General features: G+C 40.6%; 1 protein-coding gene across 1 annotated transcript; it reads left to right on the forward strand.

Annotated features, from left to right (window-relative positions):
• Positions 1-427: 427 nt before the first annotated feature.
• Positions 428-17,479, forward strand: LOC121836361. The gene is made up of 5 exons (XM_042291255.1): positions 428-541; positions 8,771-8,925; positions 11,887-11,960; positions 14,592-14,669; positions 17,349-17,479. The coding sequence occupies exons 1-5, from the start codon at positions 428-430 to the stop codon at positions 17,477-17,479; spliced, it is 552 nt and encodes a 183-aa protein (XP_042147189.1).
• The last annotated feature ends 183 nt before the right edge of the window (positions 17,480-17,662 follow it).

Raw genomic sequence — 17,662 nt, forward strand, 5'->3', positions numbered from 1 at the left:
CATATTATTAAGAACAAAATCCAATATTAAAATGAAGGGTCAGAGGAATCCACTAGTTTTTAAGATCTGGTGAGCTCAAGGCGGGTAAATAAAGAGAGCTTAAGTAATGTTAAAATGTGAAGCACATGGAGTGCAGTTAACTCGCATGCGATAAAGCTGACACCCAAATTGTCGGAATTGTTTGTAATGACGTCATTAAAGTTACAATGAACCATATTTTTTTTCTTGGCGTGTATAGGACACGTGTATCCTTACGACAATAATTCAGCCCATCCTAAATCACTGTACACTAAATCACGTCACTGTACAACCTTTTTCGCTTCCGATATAAAAGAAGGCAGTTGTGCGCCCGCAATATTATCGGTATAACAACCATAGAGTAAGCAACGACAGATGAAGTCTTGTTAGCCCAGTCTGAACAGCAGGCATGTACCGTTGTTTTCTAGCCGTTGCTTTGCTGTTCATCCTGGAGGCATCGGACGTTAGTTCCTCTCTCCCATATATGAATCCAGATTTTCAAAAATATCAGGATCCAGGAAAGGTATGACGACTCGTTTCAAGCATGTGGTCTTTTAAAGTTGATAAAAATGTATTCAGTTATTTAACAGAGCTGAGAACTCGCCGAGGTATTGGACGGAAATAGTTTGCACCCTCAGGGGTTCGCGGTTTATACTGCACCGCGATGGATTCAGAACAACGATCACTGGCATTGTGTTAATAAGATTACGAGCATTAACGCGCTCCATTGGGCACGGAGTGTAAGTGGGGAAATAACTGAACATGGGGGGGGGGGGGGGTTTCCTTGGTACTAAGTCCACCTTACTATCCGAGCTGGATACAGACCGCCGTTCTCGTAAGCTAAGCTTATTACAAAATAACCTATTCTTCAACGTCCCTTACTTTTTTTTTCATTTCACACTTTTTGGTTTATTTGCATATCGTTAATTGATGTTAGAAGTTGTTTGTATCCACATTTTTTTTTTCGCATAATGTTCATTTGGTATATAGTTGTATTTCCTTTACTTTTACACTTGTTTGTTTTTCATATATTGTTTTGAGAAGTTTATACAAATTTTGTTTCGCGTAATTTTCTTTTAGTATATAGCGGACTTGGGAAGTAGTCCGTTACAAGCAGCGGATTACTTGTAATTTGTTACTTTTTGAAGTAATTTTGTAATTACCACGTTACTTTTTTGTGGCAGTAATTTGTAAAGTAATTGCGCTACAAATTTTTGGTAAGAAATTATTTTAATTACTTGTTACTTTTTAATATTATGAGCATAATAGAGAAATGACAGCAATATCAGTCCGGGACTAACCGCTCGACCAAAGCTCGAAAACGAGCGCTCACGCTCATGGATTTTTCAGTTCTGCAGGCGACGTGCGCGATCAAACGTGTCGGTGTGGTGTCGATTGGCCGAACGCTGACTATGACGTCAGCGAAGGATTTTTTTAGAGGGAAATAATAGGAATGGAAGAACTTCAATTTTTCCAGTGTTGCCAGTGTTGGTTTGAAAGTGCATTGATTTAAAGCTTCAACCATGCTCATTACAAACACCATTGAACTTGTCGTTCGCAAGTTAATGACGTCGCGAGAGGGAACGGTAGGAGGGCGCTCTGAAACACATCGCCGCTAATAGAGAGTATTTAAAATAAATTGTGCTGTGTGTATGTTTATACAGCCAAAACTTGGTCTGCCTCAGTGCGGTACAACCGCTAGCCTGGGGTCTTTGACGTGCATCACGCAGTACTGGTACACAACCGCATGCCGGTACGATGCTCATCCAGATCAAAACGGGCAGGGGTGCGGATACAACCCAGGATACCTGGGTTCTGCAGCACAAAGGGAGTATTCACTGGCGACCATACATATGTGCGCGACTGCTGAGCCCATACTGACGGCGAGCTTTCACAGTTCTGCAACGAGCATTCCGGATCATCAAGATTACCGGTCTTAGCAGCCCATTGACGTTAGCTGGTTCTGATCATGCGCTCTACACACGCGTTCAAGAAATGCACAAGCTGACAGTGCATCAAAGCAACAAGCACGAGAGCGCAGCTTTGAGACCTAGCGCTTATGCTTGAAAGGCTTGTTACAGAAAGGAGCTTTCGTATATCGGCACCTTACCTCCAAATCTCCTAGCGGAGGTAGACGCTGTTACTGAGCATTCGCATCGCTTGCTTTATCTTCAGAATTCCAGGGATCTTTTCCAGTCACCGTAAGCTAGTGGGACGGCGGGTGTAGTTGCAGCTTTCGCTGCCTTGTCAGCTTACAGGTGAACGGATTGCACCAACATTCTTCCTCTTAAATGCAATATTTTATTTTTGCAAAGAATACCGTAATGCGATGGTATGAGAATTGGAAAGTTTATTACAAATGAGTTTTGAAAACATCGAAGTTATTTCATATCTTTTCTTGATAAAATGTACGGTAAAAGTAACGTGAAAGTAATTTGTAACGTAACGAGTAAAGTGATCTGTTACTTTTCAGCAAAAGTAACTTGTAAAGGTAATCTGTTACATTTGGGTCTTGGTAGCTTGTAATTGTAATGTATTAAAATTTACAAGTAACGGGCATAAGTCTGGTATATAGATGTTATTTTTGTCAAAGCTGTGTGTGTGGGATTGTTTTGCCTGTTTTGCTTTGTATACTACTGCTAAAGCTTAAAATACGAAATGTTTTAATACGCTTTTGTTACTCGATTATTCAGCACACCATTATTCTTATATGTATAGTTTTCTTTTGTATATTTTAATGGTTGTCCTGCTCACAAATCTGAGGCGCTCACCAGAACACGTCAAGCTGCCTCTGGCAGCTTTTTCTCTTGTGCTTCCTTGGCTTCAAGGCCATGAATAAAAATTAATGATTGATTGGTGTCCCCGAGAATATCGCTATACACGCAAACCTTTCAGTATGAAGGAAAATAATGCGTAAATGCTTGCGTATGCTATATTGCAAAACACCCGTGGATTTTTTTATTATAGAATGATTTACGTCTTTATAAGCAAAGGGGTCATCTAAGAATAAATGCCATTGCCAGCGTAAATGGAGATTCGAAGTCACCATATATCATCTCACTTTACACAAAAAAAAATCGATGAGCGGAGATTTGAATCGCACTTCGTTCTTTTTATTTATTATCCCCGAGGAATACGCATCAAGTTCCACTCAGAAAATGATGACGGAAAAGAGGTGCTGGATTCTCACTACCCCTCTAACCCTGCCGGCGTCTGCAGGGCTCCGGACCTGCGTACATAGCATGTACAAAGCATACAGAGATAAGCTTTAATAAGGTGGTGAACCGGGCCAGTTGGTTGACGTTATACATGATGGGGAAAATAGCGCAGAAAACACGGGCCACGAAGAGGAACAAACACGACAGGACAATGCTGTACTCTCAACTGAAAAATTTTAATAAAGGAAACAAAAAAAAAACAAAAAACATACACAGTATCTTAAAATATTGCACAAAAACAAAGGGCCACCCTCGCCAGCCATGAAGCGTGTCAATAAACAACCCGTTCACTATGTGACTCATTTTTTTGCCGCAGGGATGAAATCTCTTTGGCTGGCAGCGCCAATGACGGTTCACTAACACATGAATGACCATGACACAAAACGTGGAAGGCCTTAAAGGGCCCCTGAAAAGAAAAAAAAAGTTTTTTAAAAAAAGTTTGGTTGGGACACGCGTGTCAAAAAAATTAATTTTACGCGAAAAAAAATTTTTAGAGCAATATTGACCGCGCCATACGCAATTTAGTCGGCAGTCACCTCCTTTCCACCTTTTTCTCTCTCGGCATTTCGGGCGCGTGGAGGAGAGGTACACCCCGCCTCTTCGTAGTGGATCGGCTTGGCTACTTTTTCGGCTTGGCTGCGCCCCGCACGAGAGCCATTGCTACTTCCTGGCCGTGTTCCAAAATTTACTCGATCTTACCCCAGGGTAAGAGTTTTGTACCCTTGGCGTTCTAAAACCTACCCGCGTACAGCGTTTTTCAATCTGTGCTGTCACGTGATACGATCCGCCGGAATAACTCGGATCTATTAGGAGATTTAGAACCAAGCCCCTGTGTCTGCCGGTCGCACGACGTTCAGCGTCGTATCGTGCACGTACCGTGGTCACACAGTACATACTCGTCGCGATGGACCCCGACCTGAAGCGTCGGTTGCTTCAACCCTTCAACGCTGCCAGCAGCTGGGCCTTCGCCCGTACGAGGGCACGCCTCGCCAGCCGGAAGGCGTCCGCTCCGATCGCCGCGAGACAACCGCTCGCGAGGAGGCACCCACTTCGCTGCGGAAAGCGCCGAAGCGGGAGCCTCGACAAATTCGTCCGAGCCGCACGACCCTTCAAGCCGCCGCGAGGACACGCAGTGGTGACTCATTTTTTTATTAAACGTTGAGTGCGGTGCCGCGTGCCTTCACTAAACTCTTTACGGGAACCGATATCTAAAAAGAAAATTGGCACTGGCGCTCGCCAGAAAACATACAAAAGATGGGGTAAACGGGACACACGAATCACGCAAAGAAGAGCAGGAAAACAAAAACCTGTCACACCGCGCCACTTCCTAAGTACTTACGATGACTAACTAACACAAGCAACAAGCCCTCTTCAGAAGGTTTTCACATATAAACTCGATAAAACTATAAAACCACCCGAGGTACGCGAGACGCGTTACAACGACGGCGACCACGACAGAAAACAAAATGGCGAAGCGTTCGTTTGTTGTTTTGTTGTAGTATCCGAACGGAAGTTACGATTTTGTAAAACGTTTGTAAGCAATTGCGACAATCCTTCGATGGATTGTTTCTTAAACCTAAAAATATGTAATTCAAAAGGCGATCTCAAGAGATCACGAAGATTTTATAACCAACATCTAAGCTGTCACTCATTCTATTGGCCAATGAGAAGCCGATTTGAATGACCATGGTTACCAATGAGAAGTCGAGCTGAATGACCAGGAATTTTCGCGCAAAATTTCAAATAAATCTCTCGCCGTCAATATTGCTCTAAAATTTTTTTTTCGCGTTAAATTCATTTTTTGACACGCGTGTCGCAACCACACTGTTTAAAAAAAACTTTTTTTTCTTTTCAGGGGCCCTTTAATGATTTGTCTCGTCACCCTATCCTTGTGCGCGCCCAGAACGGTTCTTCTGCCAAAGTCAGGCCGACACTTGCACTCTCTGCAATGAATGGGCAAAAGCCCCCCAACCGTGACTCCGAGTGAATATGAATGTTCTCGTAAAACGAGGACATTCATATTCGCTCGGAGCCACGGTTGGGAGGCTTTTGCCCATTCATTGCAGAGACTGCAAGTGTCGGCCTGACTTTGGCAGAAGCACCGTTTTGGGCGCGCACAAGGATAGGGTGACGAGAGAGATCATTGAAGCCTTCCACGTTTTGTGTCATGGTCATTCATGTGTTAGTGAACCGTCATTGGCGCTGCCAGCCAAAGAGATTTCCTTCCTGTGGCAAAAAATGAGTCACATAGTGTACAGGTAGTTTATTGACACCCTTTACGGTTGGCGAGAGTGGTCCTTTGTTTTTGTGAAATTTTTTAAGATACTGTGTATGTTTTTTCTGTCTTTGTTTCCTTTATTAAGCTTCTTCAGTTGCGAGTACAACATTGTTCTGTCGTGTTTGTTCCTCTTCGTAGTCCGTGTTTTCTGAGCTGTTTTCCCCATCATGTATAGCATACAGAGAGTTGGCACAAAGGGGCTGTCGCCGGCATTTTCGGATTTTTTCTTATAATATAAAAACTGTCATCGCGATCACCTTAAAGGGGTAGTGCAACGATTTTAGTGTTGAAAGAATTGTCAGTTTGTATTTTTATATTGTTTTTCCAAGCACAAGCGACCAAAAACGTGACACCTTGCCACGAAACACTGCAGTAACGGTGCGTAATCGCAAAGAAGGAAAGTAAATACTTGCCGATCTGCTGTTCCGTGTAATGGTTAACGGAATTGATCTGTGACAAACTCTGGAGGATATGCGGAAGTGAACAAAACCTGTCCCTTTCCGCTACTACACTCGCCGTCACCCCAGTGGCAACCAGCCTTTTGTGTCGATTGCTCGCCGCGACCTTCGACGATGCTAATGCTTTAAAAGTCGATAATCACGGAGGAAGCCTCTAGGCTCTCAAAAGAGAGAACCAAAGAAGAAACCACGTGATCCCCCAGAGTACGTCACTGGAAAGGCGACGTGGAGAGTTGAGAGGCACTCTGACCTTCGATGTTTTTAATTTTTTTACATGAAAACTACTGCTCGCAACAAAATACTGTTTTCTGTTTTTCGTTTCATGGGTGACACAGATTAACTTCCACAGTTAATTGGCCAAAATCTGAAAAACGTTGCTCCGCCCTTTTGAAGGGGCGATGCAACAATTTTTGTACTTTGCGCAATTACCGCTTAGAAGGGATCCCTGGCGTTAATGACCTATTCATCATGCGTTCGTTTTTCACCCCACGCAATAGAAGTCCCAGAAAAAAAATTAAAGAAAAACGAGCAGCGTTCATTCCCTCAACTCGCAGCCAGAACAAGCGGCCACGTGATCTGGAGCCGATTATATGCCACCAATGTTGATCATAGCCACGCGCTGGGGTTGGCAAAGCACAGGACACGGGCTGATTTCCAGACATTGTTACGGCTCGGCTATTATCGTCGTTGCAGCGATTGGACACGAGCCACTACCCGAATGCTTCTCGAGCTAGTAATTATCACGAGCCCAAATCGAGTGCCCACGCAATGCTCGGGTCCAATTTATGAACCGCATTCAAATATCGTCATTGGGGTGTACTGCGATCCCCACATTACGTCATCAAATTTTGCAAAGGAGAGTTTGAATGAAAATGATCGCTCTTGTGCTTAAAATTACACCGCAACAAAGGGGTTTCTTGGCCAGTGGCGTTGCGTGCGAGCATTCTTGAGTCCCAAAAGTGCCAGTAAGCTCGTGTAAAGTGAAACACATTCCAAGTGAATATCGTTGCACAGAAGCTTTAAGAAGCTTAATCTCCAGAACGAACTCAGAGCCTTATTTCACTGTTGGACCGAGCGCGTTCGCGTGACGCAAAAGTGTTTAAGAAAGGTAAGACGCTAGGTCACCCTGGAGGCGGAACTTCACTCAAAAGAAGTAATCTTGGAAGAGACTGTATGTTGTTCCGACATAGAACACCAGTCTAATAGTTTCAATTTGAAGTTCTGTAATGTGCCGACTGAATAGCATAAAAAGGCTGATTCCGTGTTTGCGGTAACTGTGTCGCCCTGTGTGCACTGAACCTTCAAGCCGTTTCAAGGCTCGTGACTTCACGATACGCCGTTTCAGCTAAAGTCCAGACACGGTGGACGCTACGAGGTAATGGTATCAACCGAGTGGCGTCAAAATCGCATGCGACTAGGCCTGTTCTGTTCGTGATTTGTTCAGTGATGTTAGAACGCGCGCAGAAACATGACGAACACAATGATGCTCCGCGTTTGACGCTGTCTGATATGTCTCATCAGCTCGTAGCCTCCGCTGCGTCTGAAAGAAAGTATTGTTTAACGTTTTTTAGTCCGGCATGTGCGCGTGGCTCGGCTCGGATACTTTTCGCTAACTGAATCGCGTATTGCCTTTTCTTGATTCTAACGACTTTACAATGAAAGTGCGCCATTTCGTTCGTACGTATGCGTGGGGCATCGTGTAACCGTATTTGTACAGTTAATTAATGTTAGTGGCAAAACATTTTAATAAAATATCAATTCCCAATTTCTGCTGTTTTGTTTAGCAAAAGAAACTTAATCACGCACAAACAAAAACATATGGCCCAATTTTTAAAGAATAAATGGGAGATTTGCTTTTGCGAATCTTTGCTGCAGACTGTGTTGAAATGAAATGCGCCCGTTTGTTTACTTTTACAATCGAAGGCTTGCTCTTCTATCCCCACCCAAGAGTCGCTCTCATTTGTTCTGAGTCTTTTATACTCAACGAGCACGGTCACACCCATCACGTCGCCGTAATTCTTCAGCCATATCCTCTCAGTTCGCTTCACACTTTTTTGAGGCATTGAAACGTGTGCGGCACATCCAGTGTGCGCCTCGTACGGTGACCCACGAATGCGCGAGATTAGGAGAGGAGGAAGGCCCGTATGCATCACCTTCTCGCGCCTTCATACGCATATCGATGTGTAGATTAAAATTTCACTGAGGCCGCATGATAATTGAAGCATCATACTGATTTCCACCCTGACTGGTTAATTGAGTGAAGTGCGAATTGTTTGTTGTTTTTTGCGAGTTCATAGCTGTGCTGTATAGACCAGTGTCTGCTCCGTTACATGGGCGCCGCCATGTTTGTTTTTAATGCCGCCATGTCACTGTAGAGGGGCTGCGCGTTTTGCAAAACCGCACTTGTTTAGAAACCTTTGCACATATCATAGTGCAAAAAAGTTAGAACTTCATATTCACGAAGCTCAAAGAAACAAACCGATGCCAAGAGTGCTGTAAGTAGCACATATCTTGGTTTATACCCAGCCCTTGTCATCATAAGGGCCTGCATTTCAAATTGTCATTTCACATTCTTATCGCTGGGGGCTACGATTTCTTACACTGGCCTATATATTGCAGAAATTCTTAGATCGAATCTCGGCCGATACATGGTGTACAAAGATATGGAGCTTTCCTTATATACATTTTGCTTTACTGCAATTTAACTTTCGGGTGGCCATCAGTCCTCGTAAAAAGTAGATTGATGATCGTCAAAAATTGCAGTTCTCAATGTTTTTTTTTTCAAACAATCATTACAGTGCCTGCCGCTCCAAGAGAAGTGGTACACATTATACAGGAACTACGAGTCAGACCCTGTCTTTGGTGGAACTGATCAATGCATCGAATTCACTTGTCTGGGTCCGGCAGCGGACGATGCCTTCGCTTTTATAATTAGATACGGAGACACTACGGCGTAAGTGGACTAAAAATACAGCTAACATAACATATTGTGTGAAACCAGAAAGAAAACTAAAGAAACGCTGTCTTAGTTTAGGATTGTCGTCATATCGGCAAGTCCAAGAGATTGTTATGTCCTTACGGGAGTGATTTATGCAAATGACGTGGTTTTATAGGCTAGAATTAGCAAATATTATTAAATATCGGTTGAGCAGAAGCGTATATAATATGTGAAAAATGCATTAGTGGCAAATTTGGAGGATGTTTTGTAACAACGGCGATGTTCAAGTTCCAGAGGCACAATACGCCACGCTTATGAGATCGTCGAGTTTAAGTACTTCCGTATAAAGCATGAAAAGTGTAAAGCTTGGTAAGGCCGGATGAGAGTAATTGCAATGAAGAAGAAGGCAGTGTAAAACTGCAATAACTCTGAAGTGCTAAGGAAGGTCTAGACAGGGCAATGGTGACTTGTGCAATTGCATTTTTGTATATGAAAACGTATACAAGAACGTAAACAAAACATTAAGCAGCGCGCTATAGAAAGGCAGGGTGTACAAAACTATTTCAAAGTTAGATCGTTTTAACGCAGAGAAGCTAGCAGTAAGATAATATTTCGGAATCGACATTGGAAAATGAAACTGCTGTTGTGACCACGAAGACCTTTCAACTTCTTCCACAAACCGATGACAAAAAGTGAACTATGCAAAACACATAGCCAAACGTTGGGGCAGATTATAGCAACATATCGGATGATATTAGCCTGGAAGATAGTTAAAGGCAGCAGAAAGAGATATGGGGAATACATGTGACCCTACAAAATCAACCCTGAGATGCATTGATCCTTCAAGAAGGGCATTGCTCGAGATAGTGCCTATGCCAATGTGGTTTTTATATCTTGCTTTAATATTCCTTAGTAAATCTTCCTTCTGAATATTATTATAAATTCAACATATGATTGTAACACGCTCCTCATAAATGTCGCAATGCTCCGACTATCATACTTTTGGCTAAAGTATGATACAAAAATGTTTATGGAAAAAGGTGTTGCTCCTTGGACACACTTTAAAGTTATACAATTAGCCTAATTTTTGTTGCTGTCTATTTATGGGACCCTTAAAATGTGACGAGATTACACAAGTTCAAAAGGAAAACTATTTACTCAGGCTTGTGCATTTTCATAGCCCATCGCTATACATTTTTCAACCAAATTTTGCTACATAAAATCAGGGTGGACAATCAAACTCGGGAAGCTAAAAATCGTTACTTAGATCATGATTTAAATTATGATTTAAATTACGCCGGTTTTAGTATGATCATTTAAGTTAACTTTTTACGGCAGATATAATTATCAATACGCTTTCTATTTGGCGTTTGTTTATCACTTGATACTTTCTGTGTGCAACTGCCTTGTATTTAAATCACACAATGCTCAGGCAAAAAATATTTAAAGCAGGTTGAACATGAACGATTCTTCTGAGCAAATCAGAGTGCTAAGATATTTTTCCATGGTTCACGTAGTTGGTCAGTCACGTAATTAATGTACTGCATGCAAATAAAAACGCTAAAACCAACATCAAAAGTAATATCCCATTGAAAGCAAATCTGGACGCAAAAAAAAAGCTCAGACAGCCTTTGCAATCACTGAAAAATGAGCTGCTCTTGTTCTAGTTTTTGAACATTACATTCGCTAAAACGTTGTTGCACTACTTAAAAATATCAAACGTACAAGATTCCTATCCTTCGTAATCATACAAATCGATCAGTCAATCGGTCACGATTAAAAGCACATACAAATCCCTCTTTCCTAGCTATAGTGATTCAAAAAGTTAATCTTATTGAAATTGACTACATATGATTTATTTAATTTTCTAAAAAGAGGTCTTGCTTAGTTTTTGCCCTACATAAAATTCAGAGACTTACGGCAATATTGTAGCCTGCATGGTCGAGAAGATACGCTTCCCCGTTTATCTAGAAGATTTAATATACATAGTAAGATTCGCGTACTCTTTCCCCGAGCGTAACGATAAGAAACTCAGAATGACCTTGTCTAGTCAGTCTGGCCCTAGCTCTTTCCCGAACATTCTAGGTCGAATAACGAGTCTTGGTATTGCGTATACGAGCGAACGCAATTCTTCTGCGTTTGCGTTAGCATTGCGTGTAACACACTGCGCGTGCGCGGAGCCCCAACCGCGGCCTTGGACTGGCGCATGGCGACTTCGCGCATGCGCTGCTTGCAACATGCCTCTTTAACGCAAACGCATAGCGCTTGCGTTAGCTTATACGCAATACTAAAACTCACTAATATTCGACATAACGAACAAAGCCGGTAAAAAGCCTAGCGCCATATTGCCGATTCATTCGCTGATTCTTTCTCGCGATGGCAAGCTGTTACGCCGACTGACCGTCGCTTGCTGCTGCTCTCTCGACGTCTGTTCTTCTCTCTTTCGTTTCTGGCACGAGTTCGCCCCCCTTAAATCGTTAGTTTATTTTGTTTTCTTCTACCTTATTTTATCGTCTGTCATTCGTGGCAATATTTTTACACCTCGGTGTGAAATTGATTTCAAGTTCTTTGAAAGTGGGAAAATAATATACAAAATAAAATTAGATGCTTTCAGAGACTTAAAAACGTGTGCTACTAACGTCACAAAACGTTTCTGGAAAATTACACCGCAAAAAAAAACAACAACAACAACAACAAGCGAAGGCAGTTTAGATTAGACTCGGCCGTTGTTCAAAAATTTGTTGTTGACCACATATTTGTTTTTACGAATATTTTCATTTTAACATGAAGCCTTTTTGCCTAATATAAACACAAATAGTATACACTTGATATCTGAAAGCGATTAAAAACACACATATTCACACCTTGTACATAACGTAAGTTGAACAGGTTCAAAATTGACGTTTTCCGACTATCTTGACTGTAAACAAAAGGAAGAGCAGCTACTTCTGATGGTTAATTTATTTTTCTCTTTAGAAACTTCACCCTGACCGCCTCGGCATCTGAAGGATACACGACAAATAATCTTCTGCACTTTAAACCGGATGGACGTAAGTTGTTTTGTTATATCCTATAATCCTCTTCGGGTTCTCGACGGGATATTTCCTTATTCTCCTGACTTCCACAACACCCCACCCCGTTTTTGTACCTCACTCCGGTTTTCCCATACAGAATGACTACAGCGTACTACACAATATAGGCCCCAAGTTCGTATTCCTTCTAGGGTGAATAAATTGCCCATCTCAAGTGAAGTTCCCAGAGGTAATTTTAAGAAAATGTAACTAATGTAACTTGCCCCTCCCTGAGCCATAGTGCAAAATATAAATTCATTGCTGGTCGCGAGACAAGACACATTATATAACGGACACCCGTGCATAATATTAACAACAACAGTAAGCCTGCCTTTTTTCAATATCTACGACGTGGTAATTTTTATTATTTTTCAATATGTGACATAGCCAAGAAGTGGGCCCTAATGATTAGTTATTTTTTCAGTTTGATACGGAACGTCCTTAAGAACTGTCGTGTGCATCAAGAAAGCATGGCGGGCTGTGCAGGTTTATGTTGTCTAAGAGAGTGCAAATGTGTTTATTACCACCTTGTAAAAATACAGATGGAGGGGCTGTGGAAAAAAACTGAGCTTAGCAGCTTAACGAGCTACAGTCCCTGTATTGGTTGCAACTAAGCACCACTACGGTAGGAATAATGAACATCCATAAAAAGGATAATGACAACGAAAACGCAACGGTATACAGGCATACAAAACAAAATTATACTCCCATGGTTACAGACATTGCACAGAGTTCACTGTACTTACAGGCGAACAAATCAAACTGCATAGCTGATAAGCGTCTAATAATGAAGGAAGTGTATACCACAGGCATTTTTTTCTGTAGCTTAAACGAGGTGTAGGTACCACCCAATTCTCTCCATGTCTTGTAGTATAGTTCAATTCTCTTTTTGAAGTTGTACCAGATTACGTATATTATTGATATTCCTCTGTGTTTCCAACTTATAACGTACACTCAATCGATATTTATATAGGTTGTATGCTGGGATCACATGGGAACGACAAAAACGTTTGCACATGACGCTCTCTAGGGCGCGTTGTAAATATGTCGAAGACATTTTTTTTGTACCAAATAAACACGTTGTAAGTTTGAAAATGTGGTTGTCCCCCCACACTAGTTGACAGTAATTCAAATGGGAATAAAAGAGTGAATTAAACAGAAGTAACTTGATTCTTGTGTGAAGAAGGTATCTAACACGACCTACTATTCCAGTTATCTGAGATATTTTTTGCGTACTAGTTTATATGACTATACCACGACATAATTGCGGAAAACACGACACCGAGACATTTAAAGTGCTCGACAGTTTTGATTGGACGGGAATTAAGGAAAATATCTCTATGCACTGGAATTGGCTTTTTATGGTCTAAATATCACTGCTTTTGTTTTAATTGATTTATTTGCATGGAACTAGATTTGGACCAGCTCTTCAGTGCTTTTATTGTGTGATTACACCATCATCATCATCATTTATTTTCCTTGAGGGCCCGTGGGGCAATATACAAGGGGGTGGCAATAGAAAAAAACAAATAGAACAGTAAACACAATTATAACACTGTAAGCTAGCTAGGTAGGTTAGATAAAGAGAGGGTAATGGCTTCAACAAATTTAGTAGTATCATTAATAGAAACGATGTTATGAGGTAGTGAATTCCAATACTCGATGGCCAATGATAGTGTGGAAGTCTGGTGAGAAACAGTTGATGATCGAATTGGACGTAACCTACATAGGTGATCTAGACGCGGGAGAATACGATGGGGAGGTGATAGCAGTGATTCTTTGAGGTGGCTATTGTGATAAAAAATTCATGTATCTACCAATTCATGGATATCAGTGCCGGCAACGAAAATACTAGTGTCATCAGCGTAGATAATGAATTTCGCACTAGGGTTAATTTTTACAATATCATTAACATAACTATTAACTAGCAATGGCCCTAATATATTACCTTGTGGTACACCACAAGTCACGGATAGAGCCTTAGAACAGATGTTGTTTATGTGAACAACCTGTTTTCGGTTTGATAAATAGGATTTCAAAAGTAATAAAATCTGTCCACAAATGCCATAGTAACTAAGTTTCTCCAAAAGGATACCATGACTCACTGAATCGAAGGCCTTAGAAAAATCCACAAATACACCAGCTACAATCGTTTTGTTTTCGAATTGTGTAAGAAAATATTCTTTTTGCTCGAGTAACGACAGTTCCATTGTTTTGTACGAAAACCATATTCTTGAGGCGTTAAGAAGTTACGTTTATCTATAAAGCTTGGGAGCCTTGAAGGCAAGATTTTTTCAAATTTCTTCGAGAAAACAGGTAGAATGGAAACTGGCTTATAAGTTTCTAAATTGTTTCGATCACCCTTTATATAAAGAACCGTAACTTTCGCAACTTGTATATTTACTGGAAAAACTGCCTCAACAAAACATGAATTACAAAATATGAGTATGAATAGGCGCAATAATATCAGTTACGTGTTTCACCGGTCGTATCTGCAATCCATCAATATCACAACTACTGCTGTTATTTATTTTACAATATTTAGCCGTATGTTTCGCCCCTATATAATACACACATTTCACAATGCTAACAAAGCGACTGACCTCACAGAAGACGAGTCAAATTTGGTGACTGCCTCTTACTCGGACTGCATGACCTGCGTTGTATTCAGAAGCACATACTTAGACGGTAAGTCCCATGTCGCTTCATCTACTGAGTGCACTCTTCGTTGAGAACGAATGCGATAAAAGCGTGTTTCACAAGCTGCTATTCCGCAGATAAAATCGGTGCCGCTGCAATCCGGTGGCACGGTCTCCAAGGTTTCATTTCACATGAGCGTTTTGTGCAGCTGGATGCCCAATGTTACTTGCAGCTAACGAACGCGCCCAATGGGTTTTTGTTACTTGCAGTAACAACTTTACTGCTTCATTTGTCGTTTTTATTTTTATTGTTATTTTTTAGGGCTAGAAAGAAAAAAGCAATATTGTCGTGCCTTTGCACGGCGTTTTTGAAAGCTTGTTGAATCAAAAGTATTTGAGTTATTAAAATGGAATGTAAATACTTATGTTGTTAAACAAACAGAAAGATGAAAGAGAAAATCGACCTCATAAAATCTCTTCACGGAATTTAGACACACAAGCTGAACTCCTTTGTGGCTGGACAAACCGCAGGAAATAGGCCCATGAAAAGGACCCAGAACGAGAAACCATATCGGCTGCGTATTTTCTTCGCATGTCGTCTGCCCGAAATCTGGAAACGCCATCCTAAGCGCATGCTTACCATTTGTGTTTTCTCTCCTGTCACGTTATCACCTGCAGCTCTGTGAATGACCAGCGAGGTGGGGTACAGTGGTTATGGAGAAAACCGCTGATGGTGCATTTAACGTGTTTTTAGAGAAATTTGCCAAGGTGTTTAAACACCTTGGCAAATGTAAGTATAAACGCAAATATAAATATATTTTCGATATAAACGCATAAAAATGTTTGAACAAGAGTTTATGCAATGGGTATCTTTACAATGGTCAAACATATTCGTAGTAAAACTCTGATATATAACTGTTTCGTCTAGAAACGCGACCAGGTTTCTTTAACTGAATTTTATTGGTAACGCAATATAGTTTAACTGAGGAGGGGAGAAATTTTCAAAAGAGTTACTACACTTCATTTTTTTTTTCGTTGGCAACTGGTCGCACTTACGTGATGTGAAAACATCTAGGTTCACTGCTCAAACCTGCTTATACGCCAAATCGCATTAAACGTTGAAGCATCAATGTATTTATATTGCCGGTAGAGATCGAGCCGATATGTTCAATTACTATTTCGTAAATCTCGCGGATGAAGCCAAAAAAACTGATTCCTGAAGATATATTTATCGTAGAAACTGAGGTTCTCTTTCTTAAACCCAGTCGCTAATTCGTAAGTCATTATTAGGATCATACCCCTGAAAAATAGCACTAAATATGATGTCGGAGGAATGCAAATTCTCCCAAGTCTTCTACTTAAATGCTCACGTGTTACTTATATTTTCTAAACTTTCTCTTGAAACTTCTGTACTCCCCAGAAACTTTGAAGTGAACTAAAAAAAATCGCCTTATATACACGTCTACACCTTCACTTTTTGGGCGTTGATATGTTTTGTATCTGTGAAGGAGTTATACTCTTGAATATAGGGCGTTTTTTGTTGAATAAACTTTTTACTGGATTTAAGACTTGGTTGTTCAGTTCGTTTTATTCTTATTCATTTCTGTTGGGTTTACCATGCATATCAAAGCTCTTGGTGTGTTTTAGTGAGAACAGGACATGGGATGGCCATGTGCACTATCTTATGACAAAACTCGCTTGGGTGGTGGGAATCATTAATCGCAACAGGTTTATTTTATCAATAAATGTTGATTCGTTGGTTTACACAGCATTGTTTTCTTTCCATTTAAAGTATTCCCTTCTCATTTTGTGCACTTCAAACAATTTCTAACATTCGGAAACTTTTTTTGCAACAAAAATATTTTGAGAGGCAGATGCAACGTATGACATCACTTCCATAACGCTGATTTATCTATGAACTATCATAATTGATGCGGAAACTCCATCTAATTCAAAAATAAAAAAAGAAGAAAAACCGAGGTATTCACTTTTATGGAAAACTTCTCGTCGCTGAGAGTAACCTTACCACCCTACCCTTCGTGTAAAACAAAATACTGAAGAATGGTCACTCCGAGAACAAAGTATGGTTTTGAATTGATAAATTTCGTACAACCTTATATTCTATTTTTTTATAAACAGTTTGGAGTGATATGGCGCAACTTTTAAAAAGTTTTGTATTTTTGTACATGCTGTCTAAAAATTGTGCTATTTTGTTTAGTATTTCCGAGTTTCTCTCGGCGTATCACTCTTTTTTTTTCTATTTTTACCTTAGGTAATGTTGCATGTTGTTTCCCATGTGAGCTATTTCTTCACTTGCTGTTAACAACTGTGGGGCACAAGGACCTCTCATACACGATGGGATAAAGTTGTTATTATTATTTTCAGCAGATAGAAAATTATTGAAATTCCATAAGCGTTGCTACATTTTCGTGTTTTCTCGTTGTTGTTTTTTTGTACTGTGAATGTTTGTGATATAATGACGTTTAATCTATGAACCACCGGAGTCGGCGGTATTCTCATAAAAAATTGCTCATGTTTGACCTGCATTCAATAATTTAATGACATTAAAAAAGTATCGGCATTTCGTTGAGAAAAGTTAATAAATTATATCCGCCGAACTGAATATAAAACAATCACGGTTTCGCGATCTCTCAAAAGGCGTGAGTCTTATACACATAAAAGAGCATAACGTACGTTAACTTGATCCTCGTGAATATTGCATGCGCAGATGGGGCCTGTTCCCTTATTGTTCCTGAAAGCGCGCTGGGAAAAGACCTCCAGTGTTGCGACTACCTCTTTGACCTACTCTGCGACGCAACCCCGAAATTCACCATCTACGATGAAAGCTGCTTCAAGTAAATAATCGTCGAGTAGCAGGTACCTCAAGTGAAACGTAGCCTGCACCAGAAAAAAAGAGTGAGGTACTGAATGCTACTATGGCTAAATGCTACATTTTATGTAATCGTTGACTAATAAAAGTGTATATTAAACTGCAAATTATACTTTAAATAAATCATGCGAAATTTCTTGTTAATTAATTAG

The sequence above is a fragment of the Ixodes scapularis genome, unplaced genomic scaffold (genome assembly GCF_016920785.2).
Source record: "Ixodes scapularis isolate PalLabHiFi unplaced genomic scaffold, ASM1692078v2 PGA_scaffold2__306_contigs__length_199485367, whole genome shotgun sequence".
NCBI classification, from domain to species: domain Eukaryota; kingdom Metazoa; phylum Arthropoda; class Arachnida; order Ixodida; family Ixodidae; genus Ixodes; species Ixodes scapularis.